At 41.0% G+C, this 27,014-nt stretch overlaps 1 protein-coding gene across 1 annotated transcript in view; it reads left to right on the top strand.

The window, feature by feature from the left end:
- The window catches only part of ANK3 (ankyrin 3), a 335,126-nt gene that overhangs the window by 179,196 nt on the left and 128,916 nt on the right, over positions 1-27,014 (top strand). The window contains 7 exon segments of the mRNA XM_082721630.1: positions 1,586-1,684; positions 3,771-3,869; positions 6,816-7,013; positions 8,315-8,413; positions 8,697-8,795; positions 14,419-14,616; positions 19,560-19,658. Of these exon segments, the coding sequence (XP_082577756.1) occupies positions 1,586-1,684; positions 3,771-3,869; positions 6,816-7,013; positions 8,315-8,413; positions 8,697-8,795; positions 14,419-14,616; positions 19,560-19,658 (891 nt within the window).

Genomic DNA, 27,014 nt, shown 5'->3' with positions numbered 1-27,014 from the left:
CTCTGCACCCTCCATGTGTCACCCCAGCTTTGCTCAGCTAATTCTGCACACCCGCCTGGACGGGATAGGGAAATCCCTCACCCCTGGCCCACTGTAGGAGCTCCCCTGCAGACTGCCTCTTCCCAACAAAGCACATATGACCTAACTACTCTCCTGCCCCCAGAGAGTTCAGGCTCTCTCTGGAGTCCAGGCTCCATGGGCACAGGCTGAGCCTCACTGGTCTGTAGATGCCAGCAACACAGTGTAGGCCGTTCAGTAAAGATTTGTTGAATGCATCAGTGAAGACTGTAGCATTGGAAGCAAATAGAAAGTTTGAGATCTAGCTTAGTGACTGTTACTTTGCCTGATTTTCTTATCTGCAGATGAAACATTTGCCTTGATTTGCGACACAATTTTAAAATGATAAATGATTGAAAATATTACTACTGCTTTATTCTTTCTTCACTCTTACGGCTTTATTATGGCACCTGTGATTTTAAAAGCTTATTCTCAGTGCGCAGCAACCATTTTTAAAGTCAGAGTGGGCTCTGCGATCAAATTTTTTTGACTGATGTTTGAATAAATATCCAGAGATGTCAGCCCCTGAGAAGGGGCTGTTGCCAGTCCTGTATTCCCTGAGAGCTCCCAAAGGCAGGGCAGACGGAGATGAGGGCTTGGCCCTGCGCGTGTTCTAAGGACTCCCCCTGCTGATGGAGAAAAGTGCCAAATTACAACACAGAGCTTTTCCCTGGTTCCCTCGGTTGCCACTGTCTGAAGGTGGGGCAACCAGAATTATTTCTCTTCTGCCCTTTACCTCACTATTATTAGGCAGAGTTCCTTTCACATATTTTTTTGACATTTCTCAAATTTCTCTTGAGATTGGTATCTCCTTCTCACTCTCTTTAAAAAAAAAAAAAAAGCTTTTTCTAGGCATGTTAAATATTTTTACCAAATGACGATGTTCATGTTGCAAGTGGAATGAAATTCTAAAAAATTATAAGTGGCATCATTTCACATGCAAAGCACAAGTGTTATGGCTGTGTGTGTGTGTGTAGGATTATAGACAAACAACATTTAAAGTCTAGTCTAGTGACCTTTGTATTATTTGCCTTACTTAATTTATAATATTCATGAAATTTAAAAATTGATTAAAGATTTAATGCTGATTTGCTCGTTTTTTAGAAGATTGGCATTAAGTACCCCCCTTAGACACACACACACACACACACACACACACACACACACACACACGGTTATATGGATAAAGAAGGTTTGGTAGCAAAGGGGAAAAAAACTTTAAGTCATTTTTCTCTAATTTTTTCTCATTGATCTTCATAAAATATATGAACTTTTTCTTCTTTAGTGGATATGACATAGGTCTTTCATAATCACCGAACCTGCTTTAAGGAAACGATGATCATGTCCTGATGCGTTTATGTTATTGAATCTGAATCTATGCCAAAAATAGGCAGGGCGCTGGTGTCTTTGATCTGATCACTCAAGTGGTTATATTAAGGTGGGTGGGTGGAGGGCAGGCAGGGAGGCAGGCAGACAAAACCTTTTCATGATAAGATCACAAACCAGCATTTCCCTCTTTTCTTCCTAGTCGGGCCTTACCCCAATCCATGTTGCTGCCTTCATGGGGCATGTAAATATCGTATCACAACTAATGCATCATGGAGCCTCTCCAAATACCACCAATGTGGTAAGTATCCTTCCAAGAAAGAAGGTCCAATTATGAGTATTTCAGAAACTAGTGAAGATTGTTCTTATTTACTTATTTTTAAGTAATTTTTAATAATTATTTTTATTAAATAAAATAATTATATTTTATATAAATATATAATATATATAATACTATATACCAATATATTATTATATTATTATATAATATAATAATACATATTTTATGTTGTATATTATATAATATTAATAATATTATATAATATATAATATTATATAAAATAATTAAATTATTTTAAAAATAATAGGTTAATTACTATTTACTGCTTAAAAGACAAAATTTAAGAATACCTGTGCTTTCCTTTACTTCGAAAGCAAGATCTGTTCAATCACTAGCTGATCGCAAAACATTAGGACTTATGAGTTGTGTGTATTGACCTTACAGATATGTTACTATTGGATATTGCACTCTAAAAAATAGCTTTGGTAGAGGGGAAGATTTTTTGGTTTTTGTTTTTTAACAATAGAAGCATTTAGTAAGTGTTTCATGTTGAGGAAGCACCTCAAATCACCATTATTATAATTGCAAGTAAATTCAAAATGATTTTTCTCATTAGTGTGCTTGAGCATGTTATAGCAGAGCCTTGGTTACAGCAAATCCATGTTCATAGATCATTGGATGGTATTGCTTTTCCACACTAATCATTGCTCTGCAGAACCATAAGACTCATTTCAGAGTAAGTATTGGAGAGGTGACTTCTCACCCTAGGTCTGCGTGTGGCATTTAACATTACCTTACAGGACTTTAAGTTAGACATCATAGTATTATTAGCATAACAGACCACAAGCCTAAGAACCTGGTTGGACTCATGAGCACCACAGCATTAACAATCAAATAAACCACATGCTGGCACAGAAAGGGTCAGCCACAAGGTCCGAACACTCCCCCTGATTGGTGGGCTTCCAGTAAGGCTCTGTCTTCCGGAGCCCAAATCAGCACATGCACAAGATACAGACCAGCTTCGCAGCTGACAGGTAATCTTTTCTGTAACTAATGCCAGAGAGAGAGATTTCCCTTCATTAAGAAGACCCTGGATAATACAGTAAACTCTATCCCGCATGCTTTTCCAGTAAACACAGTAACAAGTTACACGTGAATGTGCCTTTGTATATCCTGCTAGGGAGGTGGCTATCCTGTAACACAAGGCTTGATTTAGAAAAGGAATTTGTGGGTGGGTGCCCGTGGTGTGAGAGAATCCTTTGATTTCTGTGACTATTTGTTTCTATCCATTTTTAAAAAATATTTTCATTGTTTATTAAATAAATGAACAGATGATCTGAATTCAGTTCTTTTGGTGAAAATGGGGGCATGGTTGGGTTGGAGGAATCCAGTGACAAGGAAAAGGGCCCCGTGGGATAATGTGCAAACTAGGATACTGGTGTGCTGAGGTAAAGCAGAGAAAGCAAACCAACTGCCTGCAACCGAGTCTGACCCTCAGGTGTGTCTATGTTGTCCTTGCAGATTTAGGGTTTTGCTTTGTTCTGGGTGCAATTCTGATTTGGGGGGACCAGGCTTAAGAAGTATATGCAAATATCCAAACTGCCACTGCTTTTGAAAAAGAGGAAGGTGTGGCCTCCCGGGGCTGGCATCCTACTGGGCTACCGGCTACCTCTACCAAAGCCTTCTGCATGTCAGGCAGCACTGCCACCCCCCAACACACCCACCATGGAGGGGGCGGGGTGCTCTGTTGTGGGGCAATCCCTGGCTGTTGCCTTCGCTCATTTCCTCTCCTGCTTGGCTCTGGTGAGCATTCACCTGTCAAGCCCTCCGGGGGCCAATGGAGCAACACTTCTGATACTGCCAGAGACTTGGCTCCCCAGGGTTACACCAGCCCTTCCATCATGAATCAGGTGGATGTAAACTTCTTGAGTATTCAATTTCCTGTCCTTCCTCATTTTCAGTAAGGAAGTGCTTGGGACTATTTTTTATAAAAAGAAAAAAGAAAAAAAAGAAAAGAAAAAACCCTCCATCGTAAGCTTTATGCAAATAAAATATGCCACCCTCCTCGAGAGCTGTAGTTAATTACCCTTGGCTCCTGTTCCCCCAGAGAGGAGAAACAGCATTGCACATGGCAGCTCGATCTGGTCAAGCCGAAGTTGTGAGGTATCTGGTGCAAGACGGAGCTCAGGTAGAAGCTAAAGCCAAGGTACGTGCAACCCATGAAAGTGTGTGCTATTGAGGGGGAAAAAAAACCTGATTTTATTACAACCTTTAAACACATGCATGCTCTCTTCCAGGAATACTTTCATAAAGTAATGACAAAAGTTCTATGCATGTGATATTGTAAAAAAAAAAAAAAAAAAAAAAAAAAAAAAAAAAAAAATCCCAACACATTTGTCCATTCAATTATTTGACAAAATTAAATGGAACAAGAACTTTGTGCCAGAAAGAACTCTGTGTCCTTGGCATATTGTTAGCCCTTTGCAGATTTGGAACCAAACCGAGACTTGGTCCAGAGTTTTTCACACTCCACAGAGAAGGACTTAGGCTCAAAACTTCTAGAACAAGCACAGTTCGGAAGCACAACTGAACTCTTTTGGTTACCTTCTATGTCACTGGTCACAGACATAAAAGGAAAAGGGAAGTTTTTACTTTTTCTTCACAATTTGTGAAGCCATGAAGAGACTTGAGACTTGAATTGGAATGGTTTCAGTTTGAGTTTGACTGCTTCATTCTCTGCCTGGTGTTTAATTTCCAAAAGAAACCCATTTACCTGTCACCCATTGCCTGTCAGTTGGTCTGGTTATCAAGATGGCAGTTCAGGTCAGGAATTATAAATAAATACATAGATTCTTTAACTGCTTAATTTAACTTTTGTATATAAATGTATACTTATTTGCCATTTATTTGCATTGTCTACAGTTTCTAGTTTCAGGTTAGGTAGAGAGAAAACCAAGACACGTATGAAGCAGTTTGTATGCAGAATATTTCTAGACTTTTATAATATTCTCCCAATGTTTTTAGCTATCTCACCTGCATCTAATTTGACCACAGTTGTTTTTTCTCAACTTCTATCAACACTCTCCAAAGCTTTCAACTTAGTATTCTTAGGGAAAAATTGAGCCTTCTCTTTCATACTCATATTTTACCTGCTAACTTATTGTGTGATTGTATAATTAAAGTAATTGGTGCAAATAAAGCACAAAGTAGTAAAGTGACTAGTACAAACATACTAGTGTGGGAACAAACACAACTACATCATTATAAGCATGAAATCTGCAGATGAGCACAAAGGTTGTAACGTTCTGAGCAGCCATCACACACTCTGAGTGTCCAATAGACTGTGGTGCCACTTGGTGCATTTTACAGAGGATCTGGAGACCTTTTCTGTTAAATGGACGAGAGTAAATATTTTAGGCTTTGCCAGATGCTCCATCTCAGCCACAGCTGCTCAGCTCTGACATTCTAGAGCAAAAAGCAGCCATAGGCAATACTACATAAGCATATGGGCATGTCTGTTTCCAATAAAACTTTATTTACAAACACAGGCAGCAACTGGATCTGGCCCCTGGGTTGTAGTTTCTCAGCCCTGATCTAAAGAGATTGGTTCAATCTGCTTCATCAATAAAGAGCCACGGATAGGAAAGGCTGTACTCTACCACGGATTACAAGAAACCTCACATTTTCTGAGTGTTGTTGGTTCCATACCAAGCAATGTACCCAGGGAATGGTTAACCCACAAGCTGAAATGGAGGAGATAATTCATAGCGATGATGATTTCATTAAGGAAGCAGTATGTATCATGATTAAGAACCTGACCTCCTCAGCCAGACTGCCTGGGTTTGAATCTTGATCCACCACTTCCCAGCTCTGTAATGTTGGGCAATGAATTAACATCTCCATGGCACATTTCTTTTCCTAGTTTCTTCATATAGAAACTGAGAATCCTGATAGTTGCTGGTGATAAGATTGGTGTGATGATGAATGAGTGAATGTAGGTGGAGTACTTAGCACAGAGCCTGGGACATGTAGATGCTCAGCAAATGTGCAGTGGTGGTGGTGGCCAAAGGAGAATTATGGGAGATCTTTCTGCAGCAATTATCTTGTTCTGGTTTCAGTACTCTTCTTCCTGTGGCGCCCCAATTCCTTTTACACTTCTTATATAGACTCTCTTGCTTTGGCCTTGACTCTCATCCTACTTTTATCTTCAAAGACGTCTCCTGTGCTCCAACCTCTTCTGTACACCTTCCCTACAGGAAGCACTTACCTGAACTTTTTTCCCATTCAGGTGTGGGATTTCCTTTTAACAATGAGATGGCCAGGGGCGCCTGGGTGGCTCAGTGAGTTAAGCCGCTGCCTTTGGCTCAGGTCATGATCTCAGGGTCCTGGGATCAAGTCCCGCATCGGACTCTCTGCTCAGCAGGGAGCCTGCTTCCTCCTCTCTCTCTCTCTCTCTCTGCCTGCTTGTGATCTCTCTCTGTCAAATAAATAAATAAAATCTTTAAAAAAAAAAATGAGATGGCCATTGGGTTGGCCAGTGGAAAAACAATGGCCCCCACAGGGCATCGTTGGGCAAACTAAAAAAGATGCCTCTCCCCCTTGGGGATAAGACCCTAACAGTGCAAGATTTGGTGCCTCATGCCTCGGAGTAAATTGTAATAAGGGACCCTTCTACTGGAGGCAGATCCCGCCCATGCCTGGAATGTACCACTTGACAAGCAGAGGGTGGGCTAGCTTTTAGCCCCCTTGGCTGGGAGCCTTTGTGCAGATCTACCTGCACAACCCTGTGCTCCCCACCCCACCCCTCTGCTTTTGACTATAAAAAGGTGATACCAATACAAGAATTCACTTCATTTGAGGGCGTAACAGCTGGTGGAGGCAAAATACCTTCTCGGTTATTTGAGTTTTACTAGGATTCATTCCCTTCTCTCCCAAAAAAGGAACCATTGGAGGTTAAAATTTTGGTAAAGTGTGGCAGGTGGTAGTGGGTTAATTTACAGACAGAACTGCTTCTCACACTTTTCAGACTAATAGGTTACTTGAAAGGCATTGAAGGTAGCCTCTGATACCAAGCAAAGTTTTCTGAATGATCCACAATGTCATCATTGTTCTCTAAACTAATCAGCCTTGTTTTTTCTGCCTTGCACTTAAGGATGACCAAACCCCACTGCACATTTCTGCTCGACTGGGGAAGGCAGATATTGTACAACAGCTGTTACAGCAAGGAGCATCTCCAAATGCAGCCACGACTTCTGGGTACACCCCACTCCACCTCTCGGCCCGGGAGGGACACGAGGATGTAGCTGCATTCCTTCTGGATCATGGCGCATCTCTCTCTATAACAACAAAGGTAGGAAAGTGAGTCTTGGAATCCTGCTGTGTCTCCCAAAAGCCATCCTCCTTACAACTGAGGCCACGTGTCCAAACCACTTTCAGATCAGGAGGTGGATTTTCTTTCATTTTTGTTTGTTGTTACTCTTTTGTTGTTGTTGTCTTGTGTGATTAGTGGTCTGATGTTTCAAATCTCCACTCTGATGCCTTCAAGCAATAACCTATCACTCAGTCACTCTGCGGGTACAGGTTGCAAAATATAGAGCTCACGTTTTGGTAGTGCTATGTAAACCTAGCAAGTCTGATAGATTAATTGGCCTATGGCATGTCTGAGAAAGCTAGAAATGGGTGTTTCACTCTCCTGTTTGGATGCAGGGAAGTGTGTTCCGTATACAAGCCGATTACAGTAATCGGCAATCCTTGGAAAACTATCTGAATAAATGATGACTGCCTCCAACTATACCCCCTGTAATTCTTTAGGCTCCTCAGCAGAGCTGAGATGCACAGTTTCTGGATCTCATTTAATATGTGGAACAGAGTGAGTGGGGATTAGGTTTCGAGTGCCCCAGCCCTTCCACTGTGCCAGCTGCCTGTTGGCTCTAGTTGGCTTCAGTCTCATGAGGTCAGATGTGCTGATGACCCTCCAGTCTCCGATTCATGCTTGGGACCCTCCATAGGAGCGCATGCTGACGGACTGGTGTATCTCCAGATCCTTGTGGGAGCAGGTAGCAAGCAGGAGCAGCTGCTCAACTCTCGGTACCCAACTCTGGCAGATTTACTGGGCTGGAACCATGTGCTGTTACTCAGTCCACCTGTGGTAGCTAAGATTCAAGAATCTCTGACTCCTGAGGACTGGGGCATAGCGAAAGACAATGTGTATACGTGCAGGAATTGGAGAAGTGGGCGCAAAAGGCTCCAGTCTGGTGATGTGGGATCACGGGAGGTCCAGACTTGTCCTGGATTTTCCCAAGCCCTCCAAATCCAAACTGGGCCTGGGACACAGTAACCTAGTCTTCCCAAACTGTGAAACCCTAAAACGCAGCAGGAGTACACCCCAGACCCAGCTCTCCACCATTGTCCTGGTCAGACGCCTGAGAAGTCCCAGAGTTAGTGGCACGTGGAGGCTCAGTCAGCAGAGTTAGGAAGATGAAAAATCCTGATCCTCCTTGTTGATGAAGGGACTCGGGCTGTCATCGTCCTGCGTGGGTCTGTCAATGCACGCTTAACTGTGCTTCATTGTTAGAATCATTTATGGGTTCCAGGAAAGCAACGCCTTTGTGTCATTTCTGTTGTTCATTATTTTTATGGTTCTTCTTTCAGAAAGGATTTACTCCCCTTCATGTGGCAGCAAAGTATGGGAAGTTGGAAGTAGCCAATCTCCTGCTACAGAAAAGTGCCTCTCCAGATGCTGCTGGGAAGGTATGGAGCCAACTGCCCTCAGGCCACTTCCAGGGTAACCAAACCAGCCTTTGCTCCTTCACCAACAGCCACCTAAATTATGACTAGTCCAGAGTTAATTAAGTCTCATAGGATGAAGAGCCCTTTGGACATAGGAAGGTGAATGCCGGGGTCCAAGCGTTGTGGAATCGGGAATGTAAATTGCACTCTGTGTTGAACCCAGACTAACCCCATCTCCCACACCTAGGCCTCTGGTGTTAAAGACACTTTTGACCATGGTTGTTGTTTCTGCACGTGTTTTCAGAGCGGGCTAACCCCACTGCATGTGGCTGCACATTATGATAATCAGAAAGTGGCCCTCCTGCTTTTGGACCAAGGAGCTTCACCTCACGCGGCCGCAAAGGTACCTGGGATTTGGCCTGCCCGGGGAGGCTGGCAGGCCGCGTCCGCCGGCCTCTGTCTGTCCATTCCTTTTGCTGCTCATGGGGCACCCTCCACCTTAGACATCACGGAAAAGTCACAGACATAGAAGGGCCTCCAGAACTCTGTGCCTTCAGCTATTTCGTCAGTAATGTGGTAGATGCTCAATAAATACTCACTTGCCAGTTGATTTTCCTTAAAAATCCAGGACGTCCTGGGGCCTGTGGAGGAAAAGAAGTTGAGGTACTCTTCAGTCAGATTAAAAACATCAGCACGGCCTGAGGGAATAAGAAAGTCTGAGTTGTCAAAGTTATAAAAATATGCCTTATATTTTCCTGGCCGTGAAACATTGCCTCCGAGTTGTTTATTTCTGTTTAATAAAATAGGTTGGGAGTTTTATCTATTTTTATTAATCCTAAGGGGAATCTTTATTCCTCTTGTTAGAGCATTTTTGACTAGTAGACAACCTACATTTCTCAGAAAAGAGCTATGTAGGGTGTGTGGCTTACTAATTAGCCATACATGCTGATTTGGGAGGCAAATCATGAAGAAGAGTTTACTTAAAGATAGGTTAATCGAGTGCTGTTGGTTTAATAGGCTCTCTGTTGTCGAGCAGACGACTGTGATCTGAGAAAACTGGAATGATGCTGCTACATAATGCTGTCCAGTGCTTTCCCTAAAACGCTGCTCTTGAAGGAACTTTTAGCATTTTTAAGCTTTTTATGTTTTGGGGTTTTTTTGACTTTGCCTTTTTGGGGCATCTTTAGAGCCCTCTTTTAACCTTAGTGTTTCAATCTAATGGATTGTGATCAAATCTGAATGGGGCTATTCCAGAATGCTTTGGAGACTTTAAAAGAGAAGGTTTTTAGGTACCTTCTTTTAGGGAGTAGGTTAACTTTGACAGTTATTTCTCCTCAGAAACTCTTCACCAATATGTCTTAATGATCTCCTGTCCCATCCTCTCCAGAATTGTACCCGGTGAGGTCTAGAATTCAGAATCATACCCCTAAATTTGCTTTTCATCTAAATGTGGCTTCCCCCCATAGTTTCTGATCCTGACAAACATTTTTCCCCATCATAAAGCCATGCCTTGACTTCTGGTAAACACTTAATCTTCAAAAAAAAAAAAAAAAAAAAGAGAGAGAGAAAGAAAGAAAGAATAGCATTATTCCCAAGAGCCAAAAGGAATGGAATTATCCATTGAAGAATGAATGGGTAAATAAAATGTGGTGTATACATACAGTGGAATATTATTCAGCCTTAAGAAGGAAGGAAATTCTGGCCCAGGCTGCAGCACTGAATGAGCCTCAAAGACACGGTCCTGAGGAGAATAAACCAGTCACGCAGAAGGACAAGTATTGTCTGATTTCAGTCATGTAGAGACAGAAAGTAGAATGTTGGTTGCCGGGGATTGAAGGGAAGAAGAAACGGGGAGTTGGTATTTAATGGATAGCGTTTCGGTCTGAAGACGAACGGTGGTAATGCTTGGAAAACTATGTGAAATGTACTTAATGCCATTGACTGTGCACTTAAAAGTGGTGACAGTGGTAGGTTTTATGTAATGTATATTTTATCCCAATGTAAAATATGAAAAAAATTACAATGTAACTTAATGATTATTTCATTTTAATATATTTTAATATCCTTCTGAACCCAGACCACTTTTATTATATTATTAAAAAAACAAAAAACAAAAAAAAACATGTTCTTGGTGGTCAATCCGTCAATAATTAATAGGCAAACAATTCAGTGCTCGCATGAGAGTGATAACTTTGACACCACTTGTGCCAGGCAGTTTAAGATTGACAAGATTCATAAAGTAGTACATGAAGCAAAATGTGTGCAGTCCACCCTTCCATCCATCCATTCTGTCTTTCAGTCCACGAATAACTCTGAAATAGGTCAGTAGTTGGTGTATTTGCCATTGGGCTCCTGCTTTGTATTTGCCAAACAAGCCTCCATGTTTGCATGTCTGCAGAACATCTTTAACAGAGAGTGGCAAAGAGTTCTAACGGCCCTTTAGCCTTAGGCGGAGCTCTGCCCTGTGTCCACCCACTTTCCTCGGCAGCGATTCTTGTCAGGAGCTTCTTCTGGGCGTTGAGCCTGAGCAAAGCCTGTTCTATCAGGTAGGATTGGCTTCATCGACTGGAAGATACTGGTTTAAATGGATGTGGCTCTATTTTTCTCAGCAGTCTGGAGATGGGCAGTTGTTGATGTTGGTTCAGTGTTTCCAGAGTCTTAAGGAAAGTTTCAGGTGATTTTTTTCTTTTTCTTTTTTCTTTTTTCAACTTTTCTTTGAGAGATTGTTGTTGCCTAGATTGCCAGGCCCTCTTTTAAGCCATAAACTAGAAAGAAAGTTGGACTAAAGGGCATTCTCAGAAGCTCCAGCCAGCCCTTTCTCCTTACCTCCCATTGGCCACCTCTTCCTGCAAGGGAAGCTGGGAAATGTAGTTTTTCAGCTCGGCATGGTGCCAAGGCTCTTTTGTTAAGGAAGGAGGGAGAACGATACAGGGTCAGCAAATAGCCTCCCATACCTCAGGGAAGCTTTAGCATTTCTGAATCTGGTAGAGGTGCAGAAGGAGGAACAAAGTCTCAGTAAGGCCTGATTTGAGCTGAGGGTCTGACAGTAGTGACTGCAGTGTGAACTCTTCCTCCATTCATGTGCTTGGTCCTTAGGGTATGTGACATTTTGTTGCCTTTTCTTCTCTTTTGTAGAGTTGCCAACATATTTTCTTACACACACGAGTTTAGAAACACAATGTGATCTTGTAATGGGAGAGGTAGAAAGGTGCTGGAAAAGGAGATCAGCTTCTGTAATCCATTTTAGCCGGATCTATTTCCTGAGGCAGGACCCTGTACTAGAAGGGGGATTGGCATGAATTCAGGCATAACCTGGGCACCTGTGGAAAGGATAGTGAGCCATAGCTTGTTATTTGTCATATTTCTCTTCTGTAAAATGTGTAATGTATCTATTGATGTGGAACTGTAGAGATGGTGAAAATTCTTAGAAAAAATATGAAGCATCATATAAATATATTACTTTGGGTAAAATAAAATTACATTTCCTTTTGTTTTCATCTTGAAATGCAAAAGCACACTTGGCAAGCATGTTATCCTCTATATCAAGAGGAAAAAATATCTAAGATGATTCTGTAGTTGGATCTCTATTTTATTTCTTTTCTGATAAATGTACCTGTCCCCTTTAGCGTGACAGGTAAAAATCATTTGGCTTTCCAGAAATTAGAAAGCACTTAGGAAATTTAGAAAATTTCTTATAGGTCTCAAGGTGAACTATTTGTTTATTATTTGAAACACAGTTTAAGTCTTTCTGAGATGAACTTCCCCTTCTAAAATAATACCATCAGTTGTTTCCCCCTTGCTTTATACTTTACTTTGTAGCTCAGGTATGGAGCTCAGAATAAAACCCTCAGTAGTAATGAATAGCTTGTCTGAAATCAGCATGCATTACAGAAATGCCAGAGCTTCCCTTGATTAGTGTTCTTTAGTACCTAGGATTTTGGGGTGGAATTAAAAGTAATCAAGATGATTATCACCTCTCAGAGGACACTGACCTGCCTTCAATTTTTGAAAAGTGGCTAATGTGAAGGTTATGTCCATGCAAAAGCAAACAGAAATAAGGTGCTCAGTAAGAAGCTAAACTCAGACTATCTTGCTGTCACCACTCTTTTTAGCCAGTGTTAGACATATTGACTAATCAGATGTCCTATTTTAGCACTGTTTTGTGAATTTTGTCTTCTAGGCAGGGGTGGGGATGGGAGGGAAACAGACCTCCCCCTCCTGTCACTCGCTGTAGAGTTGGGCTCAGTCCATAGCTCTTCATTTGGCTCTGAAGGCAATTTCTTTAGGGTGTGTCTGTGCAGAGGGACAAAGGCTTCTCAGGTCAGCTGGGGTTTCCAGATGGCACTAAGTCCAAACTAAAAATAGGGATGTAAAATCTTCTACCCTGGCCCATCCCATTTGGCAGAGGGGGGTTTCAGAAGAGTCTGGAAGCGGCATTTCCACTCACATGGTTTGATATCCAACAGCTTAAATCCTCTACAATTGATTAGAAGAAGAGCGTCTGTCAAGTAAGAAACACTGTCCTCCTAGGACATGTTAGTGACTTAAAATATGAGGGTTGATTGCAGTAGGCTAGCCTGTGAGTGGTTCAGCAGTCCCCAGTATCCTCTGTGTTGATTCTGACCCATCTGTATTGCTTGGAAAGAGTGCGACTGATAGTTGTCTAGATTTGGATCATTTTCCCAAGTATAAATCCACAAATTCTATCTTTTTTTCTCTAAGCCCTTTTTTCTATAAAAAAAAGTCATTCTAACTTTTCATTGGCATATTTTATAATATTTTATATTATATATAGTCATGCCCAAGTCAAAATACAATCTTGCGTTTCTCTTAAATGACTGTAAGGCAGAACAGAGTCCCCTCCCTAGCACAGGAGACCTTTCTTTCTCAGAGCAAAGGGCTCTGAAGGACCCTGAAACACAGCTAATTAACAGTTTACCGAAGAAATTTAGGTCACCACTACCTTAAGCACCAAGGGTCAGCCAAGATGAGGATCCCAGAATGTTCCAAAAGTTCTAGTAAGTCTGACTCACATTCTGAGGATTCACCAGTCACCATGAGGCATTAATAGAGATACAAAGACAGATATGACACAATACCTGCCCTCAACAAATTTGTGTTTTAGTAAGAGGAAACGAGTGTGGAAAAGAAAGAGTGCCACTAAATATCTCCAAGACTTTGATTAGAGTCAGTCAGGCTCAGTGGGTGTTAGAAGGGGAAGGAGGAGGTGAAACACTTCATGAGAACATGACCCTTAGCTGAAGCTTTGGCTGGAAAATGCTGGCCCTGAGGACCTGGTGGGGGATAAACATTCTTGATAGAGGGAGGCAAAAAACAGAAACATGAGCTGTATCTTATTTGGGAAGCCAGTTCAGCCGAAGCATAACATAGAAACTAGGGTTTCGTAAAGGAGGCGATCAAAGGGGCTATGAGAGGTGGTGCAGTCGATGAAGCATCCAACTCTTGATCTCAGCTCAGGTCTTGGTCTCAGGGTCATGAGTTTGAGCCCTGCATTGGGAGCCTGCTCAAAAAGAAATAATAATAAAACAAAAGGGTTATGAGAGTAGATAATAGCATCTGGACTACCATGAACATTAGGTTTTCAGCTTGTTAGCAACAAATAACCATTATGGATATTTTAAAGACAGGATAACAGCTCTGAACATGCCCATACTGTTTGTTGTTTCCTACTTGGGTTTCTTCTCCGTATCAAATTAAATAAAGCAAGTAATTATTGAGCACCTACCAACATGGTAGGAAAGAACTCTATATTCCTTTTGTAAAACCAGTGGCACTCTGTTTCTCTTGCATTAAACTGTCTGCAGTATAATTTCCAGATTCAGGAATGTGGGGGATGAGCGCAATACTTTAATGGCACAGCTCGATTTATCAGGTTGCTTTACAGGATTCCAAATTTTTAAACCATCGAAGAAAATCACTAGAAAGGGAAGCATGCTATTTGAGAGTGCACTGTACGCATTTTTATCTCTTTCCTGGGCATGTGACCAAGTGATTTGTGTTGACAGAATGGTTATACGCCGCTGCACATCGCTGCCAAAAAGAACCAGATGGACATAGCGACGACTCTGCTGGAATATGGTGCTGATGCAAATGCGGTTACCCGGCAAGGCATTGCTTCCGTCCATCTTGCAGCTCAGGAAGGACACGTGGACATGGTGTCCCTGCTCCTCGGCAGAAATGCTAACGTGAACCTGAGCAATAAGGTAACCTTCCTTTTTCTCTACAAAGCCTATACAGTAGAACCTTACCTGTCGGAAAGGTCACTAAGAAGCATGAAGAATCCAGGTCAAATTGATCTTTAAAGAATAATATCGCACAAGGATGTTTGCCAAAATATTTATTATAGCAAAAACTTTAAGAAAATATGGTTAAGCAGTAAGAGAATGGTAAATCAATAATTGGAAAGTCTTGGGATTGAATAACATAGAGCCCTAAAAATGAAGTCCACAAAGTTTTTCTGAATTCTATGAAATTTTGTAAGAATGTTAATTCAAAGAGCAACATTGCTGCCATACCAGAACCTAGCAAATAGTAAGTTGTAAATTGCATCTGTTGACTTAGTCTGCAAACATTTTGGGGGCACCTGCTCCTTGCCTGTCCTGGTTTTAAGTCAGAGATTACAGATATTGGAAAATAGTGCTTCCTTCAGAGAGTTCATTAACAGAAATTAAGACTAGCTATTTTATTCACAGATTAGGAAAGTTGTCAGTCTTTATGTGTGAATTGGCAATTTCAAGGAATGCATGAAGCCTCTGTTCCCCAAATTTTTCAAACTCCCCTGCCTTCATAGTTGACATTCTGAATCTTTGTGAAGAATTTTGTGAAGCAAAACAAAAGTCCAGCCCACAATTGGCCAGAGACATGTTAATGAAGCTACAACCTCTACCACTGGTGATGACACAACCGTAGCTTAGATATTGGAGTAGAGTTTCAAGATAGCAAGAGTTTTATGATGACAAATAAAAAGTAACTTATTTTTTCCCCCAGTATGTGGCCTGTGTTTTGGAATCACAAAGGCTTTAAATCTCCTGGGTGTGAATCCTAAACCTCACTCTTACTTGATTGGACAGGTTGTATGACCTCGCTGAGCTCCGGTTTTGTCCTCTTGTAAATGAAGACAAAATATTTACCTCACAGAGATGTCATAAAGATTAACTGGGATAACATTCAGCACTTTCTTCTTAAGCAGAAAAAGAATAGGTCTCTTAATTTTGGACTTCTCACAGTTTGGGGAAAAGCTTATTCTGCATGAATCTGAGTTCCCAAGGTTGTAAATTAACACATCCTGTAGCTGAAAAGACATACATGAGAGAACAGGGAAACCTTTTTTTCAGTTTCAGTGTCTTGAAAATCCTTTGTGATCATTGCAGAGCAAACACATTTTTTCATATTTCTCCGGTATGACAGTTTGATTTTTTCATAGCTTTGTTTTTAAACATTCCTTTTAGGAGAGCATGTCTCTGTACTAATAAGAATCACAGGACAATTTCAAATAGTCATTAGCAGGATTTTTTTTTTTTTTTGGAGCTTTTGAGTTTTGAGTGTTGGAATACTATCAACTTGTTTTAATGAGGTAGAAGACCTGGTCTTCTCCATTTGAAGTACATTCTGTCATCCACTGAGTTTATTTTAAGAGCCCAGAATACTATAGCTCACTAATTCTCTCAGAGACAATGTAGGCCTTAAGAATTGGTTCATAGGTAAATGTTTAGATTTGATACCAAAGTTCAGTATGACTTGATTTTCCCCTTAAAATCCTCCAGTCTAAATAAATAAATAAAATACTCCAGTCAGCTAGTTGCAGCGTATATCCAGCCTTAGAATCATAGAAATTTTTAGACTGGAAATACTTCAGCATTTCTCAGCGTTTGCTTTGGGAGACTGGACATCAGCGAGGGAATTCTAAGGCCCACGTGACGTGGGTAACCAAGGCAACCTCCACCTTGTTGGTCACCTTCCTGAAAAAACGTGACATCAGCAGAAAACCTTCCAGGGAAGTTTTAAAAAGTGGATCAGGTGGCTTCCCAATAGCGCACTGTGTTCAGGAACGTTCAGGAACGTCACAGCACCTAGAAATGACCTAATGGGAAGGCATTTGTAAATCTTTGCTTCCTTTCTCCGTTGCCGTGTTCTCTATAAAGTATTAAATAAGCCTTGAAGTGAAAACAGAACACGAAGAGAACTTCATTATGCAATAAGGAGCTCAGAAAATTCTCTGTCAATTTTTCTTGAACTGCCCAAGTTTTAAACACCTGCCCATCCCAACTCCCACTCAACACTAGACTCCATGCCTTTGCTAAAAAATAAATATTAAAAGAGATGTAGCTTTTGTGAAAATTGATGTTGAACCAAACACTTCATTGTTTTCACTTTGTTCCTTTCTTATTATTGATCCCCAGCGTTTCCTGGTCACTTTAAGGAAAAGAGGCCAATGAACCCCAATTACTGACGAAGTGTTAGCATTTGATTTGATTTGCTTTTCCTTTTGATGTTCCTACCTACCTTCCCGCTTGGATTTTGCACACCACAAGTAGTTCCATTCCTTTGTCCCGCTAATGGAATATTGAACAGGCCTGTTGATATTCTGAGTTGGTGGTGGTCTCTTGTTCCAAGTAAATGCCATTTTTTAAAATGAGCAATGGTTGAAACCTTATAAAAGGTTAGCAGGTAGCTTCAGAAGTCAAATGGGATTGTTTTAACCATCACACTATTTTTAAAAAATTTTCTCAATGGAAATCATGAAGATAAACAAAAGTTTTTATTTATCCTATTTTACCTAAAGGTGATTGCTCTTTCTTCTGATTTAATTATTTAGTAGATCCTAGTATGGGCTGGATGGTAGACACTGGTTACGTGAAGATTAAAGGTACAGCTTTGCCTCAACAGGCTCATAGTGGTGTGAGGAAGACAGACAAGAAAACAGAATTTCAATGCAGGGTTATGATGCTCTTAATAGAGGTGAGCACATAGAAGGCATGCACATAAATGGAACAATGAGCCCTTTGAGAGGCGAGGAAGGAGAGAGAAGCCCAGAGAGCTGTGAGTGCCTCCATGCCACAGATAGAGTGGGGGGCTCATGGGGCAGCGTGAACACAGACCAGGGGATGCGAGAGAGTAGAGCACGTGCCAGAAGACATCCCCAAACTTTGCTGAGAACCACTCAGTAAAGAATCTTCAGAAGTTTTGGAAAGTCTTTAACTTAGAATAGGTGACCATGATACTTTGACAAAATATTATGGCTAAAAATATTTGTTGCCTCTAAAATAGAACATGAATGGGGTAGGGGATGGGGGGAACTAGGGGTGGGGATTGAGGAGCGGCCTTGTCATGATGAGAACCACCTGATGCGTGGAAATGTTGAATCAGTATCTTGTGCACCTGAAACTATAGAACACTGTGTGTTAGCTAACTGGAAGTAAAATAAAAACTTAATAAATCAATGAAGTAGAATAGGGGACATGACTTTCAGATTATGTCAGTGTTTGCGTGATACTGGTTTTGGCCCCAGCTTATTTTTCTTGGATTTCAGTCAAATGTATCAGCCCTCCTTTCCATATTTTCTCTTTTTTTTTTTTTCATTTTGAGTGGGCTTCCTCCCTAATCCTGTAAACATTATTAAGAACTTGAGAGCAAGTGCCTTCCTGAGTCCTGGGATCAGTCATATGGAAGGGCAGCCCCTGACTAAATAACGTTCAGCATCTCGAGGGCTCTGTGCCCTTGCTGCTACTGCATCTGATACACTCTTGTCTTCTGACAATAGGACAGCTGAGGCTCTCACTGCATGGTTGCTGCAGGTGGAGACAGAGGCCTCCAGGACACAGAGATTCACTTCTGTGCTCATATTAGGGGAAGGAAATCAATCTGGAAGCACTAACACCAAGTTTCTTTCTCTTAAGTATTACTCATGAAAAGACACTTTAACAGCAACAGAGGATTTTTAAAACAGAGTATAGTCTTGGCGATTATTTCCTTGGCCATTGGAACAGCCAGGTAATCTGTTTATTCTATGGTAGACTCGGTTTCAAATATTCAGTCTCAGTAAACACATACGCCATCTAAATGACCTGGAAATTCTCAGGAGATAGCATTCATTTTTGCATTTCCTACCCAGAAGCAACATACAGAATGTATTTATAAGCTTTGGGTATTAATATTTGATGGGGAAAATGCTATCATCACATATTCATTTATCCTATTTAATTTAAAACTAATCATGTTAACATATTTTTGTCATATTTAATTTATAACTAATTTTTCTTTTAATGATTTCTGTTAATGCCAGCACCAGTGATAATGTCTTGAAATTCCTGCATAATTTTGCAAAAAAAAGTCTCCAGTGAGGGGGTTGGTAAATACGTATTTACTTACTTATTTTTTAAGTCTAGTTGACATACAGTCTTACATTGGTTTCAGGTGTGCAACTTAGTGATCTGACACCTTTATCCATTGTGCTGTGTTCACTACAAGTGTAGTGAACTTGTCCATCTCCGTCCCGACACATCGCTTGGACAGTATCATCGCTCTGTCCCCATGACTTACCCACTCCATAACTGGAAGCCTGTACCTCCCCCTCGCCTTCCCCCATGTCATCTATCCCTCCATCCCCCTTCCTTCTGGTGATCAGCAGTCGGTTTTCTGTTTTTACAGGCCTGATTCTGCTTTTCATTTGTTCATTTAAATTTTTTTTCTCCTTTGTGGAAGTATCTTAAGGCAAATCCCAGACATTATATCATTTTATGTCTTTTTTTTTTTTAAAAAGACTCTAGTTTTAAAAAATGAACACTGAAGTATGTAGTAAGAAAATGATATAATGTCTGGGATTTGCCTTCAAATGCTTGCACAAAGAAAAGAATGAACAGGAAGTAGGGCTGGATGAAGCAAATGTAGGAAAACCTTGATAAGTGCTGAGTTTGTGATGAGGACACAAGGTTCCGGCCACCCCTCCACTGCTGAGGGTGTGTGAAATTTTTCATGAAGCCTGCAGGTTACAGTGTTGGCCCAGTGCTAATAGGTAAGCTTATCCTGCAGAATTTTTTAGCATGCAAATTCTAGATATCCTCTCCCAGAACTCCTAAATTGTTGCTCGAACATGCCTGTGTGTGCCACACTCCACTCTCTAAGATGACTTACTTTGACTCTTTCACAGAATGGCCTGACCCCGCTGCACTTGGCTGCTCAAGAAGATAGAGTGAATGTGGCCGAAGTCCTCGTAAACCAAGGGGCAAACGTGGATGCCCAGACAAAGGTATACGAAAAGAATGTGCTCCTATAAAGTGTCACTTAGTGACTCCTATATGGAAACAGAAAATTTGATAGGGGTGGTTAGGGGGAAGACAGATTTTCCGTCCTATCTCTTATACATCATATTTCAAACATGCATCTGGGCAAGGGACACTGAAGTCTTTGGTGACAGTGTCCCAGATGCTTTTGTCTTTGGTGGCGTAGGCTCTTTATCCTAGCTGCCTGTAGATGCCCATCCGTGTTAGTACTGTTGATGTTGTTACAACAGATCTGTCCTTTAAGGGCAGGGTGTAAAATCTTGTTCCTTTCTTGGCTTTTGTGACTGACTTAATGCATACAGAGAAATTTATCAGTGATTTGTGACCTTTGACTTTCTTCAGATATAGTCCATAAAAAAAGGATAAAGTAAGTTTTATTCAATTATTATTCAGTCGCTAAATTCCTTATGGCGTGTGTGGTTGTGAGCATCTCTCTCTCTCAGACAAATAGCTCTCTTCAAAAAGAAAAACAAATTCTGGTTAATATCCTATAATGCCACAATTTCAAACTCAGCTAAGAAAAATGGATGTTTTGTGTCTTCATCTTATGAGATAGACTTCATATTAATCTCTTTTCTCTGAGCATTTTCTTTTGGTACTTCATAGCAAACTTGTTTTATTTACTCGAAAATAGAACTCCCGTTTCTTTCTGTGTGTCATATTTTTGACACAAAAACGAATGCTTATTAAATACTGTGCATGCAACATCTTGGGTATCCTATGGATCGATTCTGAGGTTATTGATACTGAAGATATTAACAAATATAGAAGTATCACTAGGAATTCACCAAGTAAAAAGGTATTCAGACCTCAAAGTCAGACTGGACTTACCGGATAAACACAGAGGGAGCAGCCCGAGTAGACTACACCCCTGGGACATTCATTGTTCGGCTCCACCACCCATACTGTGTCCCTGTTGAGAAGGAGCTGCCTGAAGGAGATCTGACCAGGCACGATCCTTTCTGTGCTTTAAACTCTGTGTTAAAATGGTAAAGCAAGTGCCATCGTCCCTGGCCAGGACAACCCTAGGTAGAACGGGGAAAGTGAGGTAGGTAGTTCCCTTTCTGGAATTTCTGTGCCCTTGCGGTCTCCATGGCTTCACTCTGTAGCCAGAATGCTCAGCAGTACCTTCAGTCTATTTCCTCCCCATTTAAAAAAAAAAAAAAATCTCATTGTCCTTAGCCTTGACTGCTTCCCTAGGTAGCTGAGTATTTAGCAGTAAGGGCCCCAGTAGCAGCTGAGTAGTTTCTTGTTACTTTCCATTTTGAAAATAAAAGCATTTTTAATTCTGAAAAAAGAATCAGACTACGGGCACCTGGGAGGCTCAGTTGGTTGAGAGTCTGACTCTTGATTTTGACTCAGATCATGGTCTCAGGGTTGTGGGATTGAGCCCTGCATCAGGCTTTGTGCTAGAGCCTCCTTAAGATTCTCTCTTTGTCTCTCACTCATGCACACTCTCTCCAAAAAAAAAAAAAAAACAGACTGAATTTAGATTTATCTTCTTATTCCTTATTTTATTAAAGGTAAATATATTCACCTTGTATTGTTTCATTTACACACACGAACACAGACTTAAACACTTTTTTTTGTTATCTTTCCCTTTATAGATTAAAAATTCTAGGAGTCCTAAACAGGGTTAAGTATCTTGGTATGCCTCTGTCCCTGCATATCCGAGGCGTACCCCGTCATTCAGTCAGGAAGTGTGGCAGCGGTCGGTCCTCCAGGGCATGTTGGGAGGCAGGACACGGCACTGCGAGCCTTCTTGCACACAGGTCCCCTGGGCTTAAGAGTCTTGGGCCTCTAGCAGCGTTTCCTCCTAACTCAGCCCACCTCAGGTCAGGTTCAGTAATCGTTTTAGTCCTTGGTGTAGTATTTATGAAGCATGTTCCCTTTCCTGCCCTGAACAAGTGATGTACTTTGCAAGGTACCGGTCTCTTAACAAATTCTTTTCTCTTTCTTTCTCATCTCAGCAAAGATCATAGCACCCAAAAAACTGAGGCTGTAATTGTCCCCTTGTTGAGAAGAGCAGAAGGGCAAGAGATGGGTTTTTGGGGCTTGTTTTCTAATCTTGTGAATAAGGAATTTATTATGTTCTATGAACTTGCAGATTCTTACTGGTGAAGATGATCTCTGAGCAGCCTACAGGTGTAATATGTGGTACTGTCCAATTAATTGGCTTAAATTGAAGCATAGCAATCATGAGAACATCGTGAGCTCTTCTCTGTTTTGGGGAAAATACCAGAAAATCCTGCTAAAAGCTTTCCCAGCCTTCCCACTGGCTTGCTGACCTTCTACACCTCCGACTCTGTATTTGAGTTTTGCTGAATCAGATCAGACTAAATTGTCCTGCTGACCACAGGGTTTAATATTCAGTGTGGTTCCACCGAAATAAAGCTACTCCTTTGGGTTTTTAAAAGGTTAATTTAGACACCCAAAATACATTGTAATCAGTGGTACTGATTACAAATTAATAGTTAAGTTGTATTTCTTTACACGTGTGTAAAATAATAAAAAAAAATCGATACTCATTTTACATTCATTTTTAGAGTTCCTGCTAGTTTCCAAATTCTTAACAGGGTGATTTATTCCTTTGCCTCATAGTACTTAGAGTCTAGAAAGGAAGATATGTGACAATAAAAATAATAAAATAATGTAATAATAGCAAAGTATATTACCCATCTTCTCTTTGTCAGGTATTGAATGCTTTACCTTTATTAATTGGTTTAATTCTTACAACAACCCTAGAAGGTGGTGAAGTTGGTATCCCAATTTTACCGATCAGGAAATGGAGGCACAGAAAGTAGTTACTTGTACAAGGTCACACAGTGAATTGGTACAAAATCTGACTTTGACCCCATATATAAATAAATAATTTTAAGAAATATTGGCATGAACTAAATTATTTTACAAAGGTGGGGAGTGTAGAAGGGAGGTATAACTGGTTGAGTCTTGCAGAAACAAGAGAAAATGGTGGGGGGCATGCTAGAAAACTAAGATTTCAGAGAGCCTCAATGTGCCAGGCTGAGCAAGTTCAGCTTTTCATTCTGTTTGCACTGGGAAGCCTTGGAAGGTTTTAAACAGAAGCATCATAAGGTCAGACATCCAATTTAGAAAGATCCCAGGAGACAGTGCAGAGACCGAGTCGGTCAAAGGAGATTGGAGCAGGGGCCGTTGAAGGCTACTGCCAAGGTCCAGGCGGAGAACAAAGAGGGCTTTCATTTAGGGGCAGATGGGAAATTGGTGAACAAGAGAGAAATTGGAGAAATACTACTTAAAGAAGTATGAACAATAAGACATGAGTAGAAGTGAGAAATTCAGAGGCATCAAAGGACGGGAGCCCTGTGACTGGGTGAGCACAGGTACCATTCAAGGAGACTGGAAATAAAGGAGAGAAGCTAGCTGGGAAAAGAAGATCAAGAGTCCCGTATTGGGTGTGTTGTGTATCAGATGATCTAGGGGCTGTCCAGGTGGAAAAATCCAGTAAATGACTAAAGTTTTGGCTCTAGGGTATAGAATGGAGGTCTGGACTATAGATCCTGATTTGTTAGTTGTCAGAATGGTTGTGTTAAGTGATGCTGGGAATGCAGATGTGATCATTGAGAAACAGCGAGGAGGAAACCAAAGCCCAGCCCCCTGGGATCAATATTTTTAAGTGGATGAAGGAGGTAGAAGCAGGCCTAATGACGTGTTTAAGGCGATCAGGAAAGAGTATGACATGGACGCCAGGTCATGAACCAGGAGGGTGCATTGGGTGAGAGAAGTACTAAAGCTTGTCACTGGGTTGGCACGGGGGTGATTAGAAAGTAGGTCCCCCAGAATATGGGAGGAAGGGGGTGGGGAAGGAAGAGTGAGTGAAGATGCCTTCTTTCAAGAAGCTTCGCTTTGGAAGAATCTAGACCTAGAAAAAGAAACAAATATTTGGAAGAGGTGTTTTTGTTTTCTAAGATTGGAAATATGTAAATGTATTTGTCCACTGGCCGGGAGAAAGAGAAGAGGTTAAATTACAAGACGCATCAGAATTGGGATAAGCCACACTAGAGAGAGAGATGGCAATTTACTTATATTTCTCCTATCATTTTGAAAATATTGGGGCACCTGGGTGGCTCAGTGGGTTAAGCCTCTGCCTTCAGCTCAGGTCATGATCTCAGGGTCCTGGGATCGAGCCCCGCGTCGGGCTCTCTGCTCTGCAGGGAGTCTGCTTCCTCCCCTCTCTCTCTGCCTACTTGTGATCTCTCTCTCTCTGCCAAATAAATAAAATTTTTTAAAAAAGGAAATATTCATTCACTTTGACTCTTCTGTAATATCTGAGATATTTGCTTGTTTCTCTCCCCCAGTTTATTCCCACATTAATTTTGGAGGTAAACAATAAAACAAAAAACTACAGGGGAAATGTTCAACTTTCTTTTTTCTTTTAGTATGTTGAGATTTTCGACTATACTGCCTTTAAGAAACTAAGTCCAGAGAGTTTATTTTCAGAGAGTTTATTCTCTAGGGGAGAATTCCTGTTTGCTATGAAATGCACTTTTTTAATTTCAATTAGTTATACCAAACTAAAATTTTGAAAAAGTTATTTGAGAGAATATCTTACAATTTTGTATCGATCTTTACCTGCCTCATTATCAAGCACTATTTCATATAACCTGTGACAATAGAAAGCTGTTCCTTAAAGCGATAGCATCAATATATAAAAATAACAAAAAAGTTGTTTACCTGAAATAAATAAAATCAAGGAGTAGTCGTAGCTATGAGTGGGTGTGTTCACTGAGGAAAACTATGCTAAGTGCAAGGAAAGCCAAGGATCGACTCCTAGAGGACAAGAGATTTTAGGAGGTTGGGAGTAAGGGATTTCCTACTCCCTCTCTCTCAAACCATTTGTGTGGGGATGTGCTTAACTATAACCCAGTAAGATACGGTCTTGTGGCAGCATAGAGCAGAAACACCAGCCTGATTACTCCCTCTGCACCTGTTAGCTCTTTCTACACAAATACAGCCTTTCAGTATTGCCTAAAGGAGAAGACAAACCCCACTCGTAAGGACGGTCTAAGTAGACAACAGTGGAAAAGAGGCAGAGACTGCTCAGATACCGGAACTGTGATTATTTCCTAGCCACTCCAGAAAGAATAGTTGGTCTTTCTAAAATCGATTGCTGCTAGTTGGAAAGAATTTCTCAAATCACATCTCTTTGAGCATATATGTGCAAGGTGCCATTTCATGTGGGAATTTTCTAGCCTTCAATGAATGGAAGAGCCCCAATTTCATTTCTCTAACTGCCAGCTAAATCTTCTTGGCTATGCACATGTATTTTTTAATAAAATACTTTAATGCTTGTGGAACAGCAAGAAGACCAGTGTCCTCGAGTGCAACAAGCAAGGAAGAGATTAGTAGGAATGAGCTCAGAGAGTTAATGCATAGGGGGTATAGAGAAGGGACCAGATAGGACTGGTCGCATAGTCCATGATAATGACTTAGGGTTTAACTAGGAATGGGATGGAAAGCTACGAGGATAAGTAGAAACCTTGCTTTAAGATTCTTCACACGATTCAATTTCTTTAAAAAATCTAATTAGTATACTTAGCGCAACAAACAGCCTTTTGAGACTGTTGCATCATTGCTTAATTAGGCACACTGACTAAAAACCTGAAAAGTTTCTTTTTTAAATTTTTATTTCTTTTTCATTTTTTTAAAGGTTTTATTTATTTGCCAGAGAAAGAGAGATAACACAAGCAGAGGGAGAAGCAGGGAGAAGCAGGCCCCCACTGAGCAGGGATCCCAAGACCCTGGGATCATGACCTGGGCCAAAGGCAGGAGCTTAACCACCTGAGCCGCTCAGGCACCCCTAAAAATCTGAGAAGTTTCTTAATATTTAGATTTCAAAAATATTTTCTCTATATTTTTAGCTGGGGATTAATCCTCTACCATGAAATTTGGGAATAATGTTACTTCAGTTAAGCTAGATGTACTGAGAACTGATTGGAGAAAACTGTTTTCGTGCCTCTTCCACTAAGCAGCATTCTGATTCCTAATGCAATATCCTGAGTCCTTAGTATCAAGAAAGAAGCCTGCAAAGTTTGGTCAGTCAGTTCTGGTTACCAAGCCAGGATCTCCTTCACCACAGGTTGAGCAGCTTCAGGGACCATAAGTCAGACTCACGTACACGGTTATGGCGAGCTGTAGCAGTGGGCATCCGGGCAGCACTGACTGGTTTGCGGGACAGCATCTGACCAGAGTAAAGTTCTTTAGGGCAGCACATCCTGGTGAGACGTCTTCACCTTCCACCATCAGTTGTGGTCTGGGCACACTCTTTTCAAATTCAGATATAACCCATTTGCGAGCATGTCTTAATCGGTTTGAGTAGCTATGGCAAGCATACCACAGTTCTGCACAGTTCTGAAGGTTGGGAATTCCTAGATTAAAATGCCAGCAGATTCCTTGTCTGGTGAGGGACCTCATGCTGGTTTGCACATGGCCACCTTGTGCCTTCTTATTGTACCTTCACATGGCAGAGAGCAGAGAGGAGAGACAAGCTGTCTCCTATCTCTTCCTATAAGGACACTAATCCCATTAATGGGGGGTTTCATCTAATTGCCTATGACCTAATTACCTCCCAAAGACCTCATCTCCAAATACCATCACACTGGGGACTGGGGTTTCAGAATGGGAATCTGGGGAGGAACAAACATTCTGTCTATAGGATAGAGTCACCATAAAGATACAACAGTGCATAATATATGAGATACAGACCCTTGAAAACATGGATTGCCCTTTGCCCTCCACACACTGAGAATGAAAATGTTTTTAAAACTCAGTCTTCTCCCTTTTGTCAGTATTGTGCTGCTGGTGTCCTCATAAAGAGAAATTCATTGTCAATGCTGAAATTGCATGGTGCTGTCTGTTACAATGTGGCCCTCTAGAAAAGTATCTGGAATATCCTTATTTTAAAAAGTAATTATACACACATATATATGTATATAATTATATATATGGAAGATATATTTTTAATGGATACAATTTATAGTTCCTCAGGGGTCAGTGGATATTAATTTGCTTAGCATCTTACTGTCTTGTCTGAATCAGCTGGTTTCAAATTATGATACCCTAGCTATGTAAGCAGGAGACTTTTAACTCCAGCATGTGTATTGGATCAAGTTCAGACGTCTCCGACCTCTTGAATTGCCACCAGCCTCTTCCGCTTTAGTGTTTCTGACTTCCATCTCCGTCATGTGTTCTGACAATCTATTACCTGGCATTATCATTTAACCACTTCATGGTTTTTTTCTACCACCATTTTATGCTTTTAGAGAATAGAATGTTCAATAAATCCT

Source organism: Mustela nivalis (assembly GCF_964662115.1).
Source record: "Mustela nivalis genome assembly, chromosome: 2".
NCBI lineage: Eukaryota > Metazoa > Chordata > Mammalia > Carnivora > Mustelidae > Mustela > Mustela nivalis.
The sequence above is the reverse complement of the archived record's forward strand: the minus strand, read 5'-3'. Positions and strand labels throughout refer to the sequence as shown.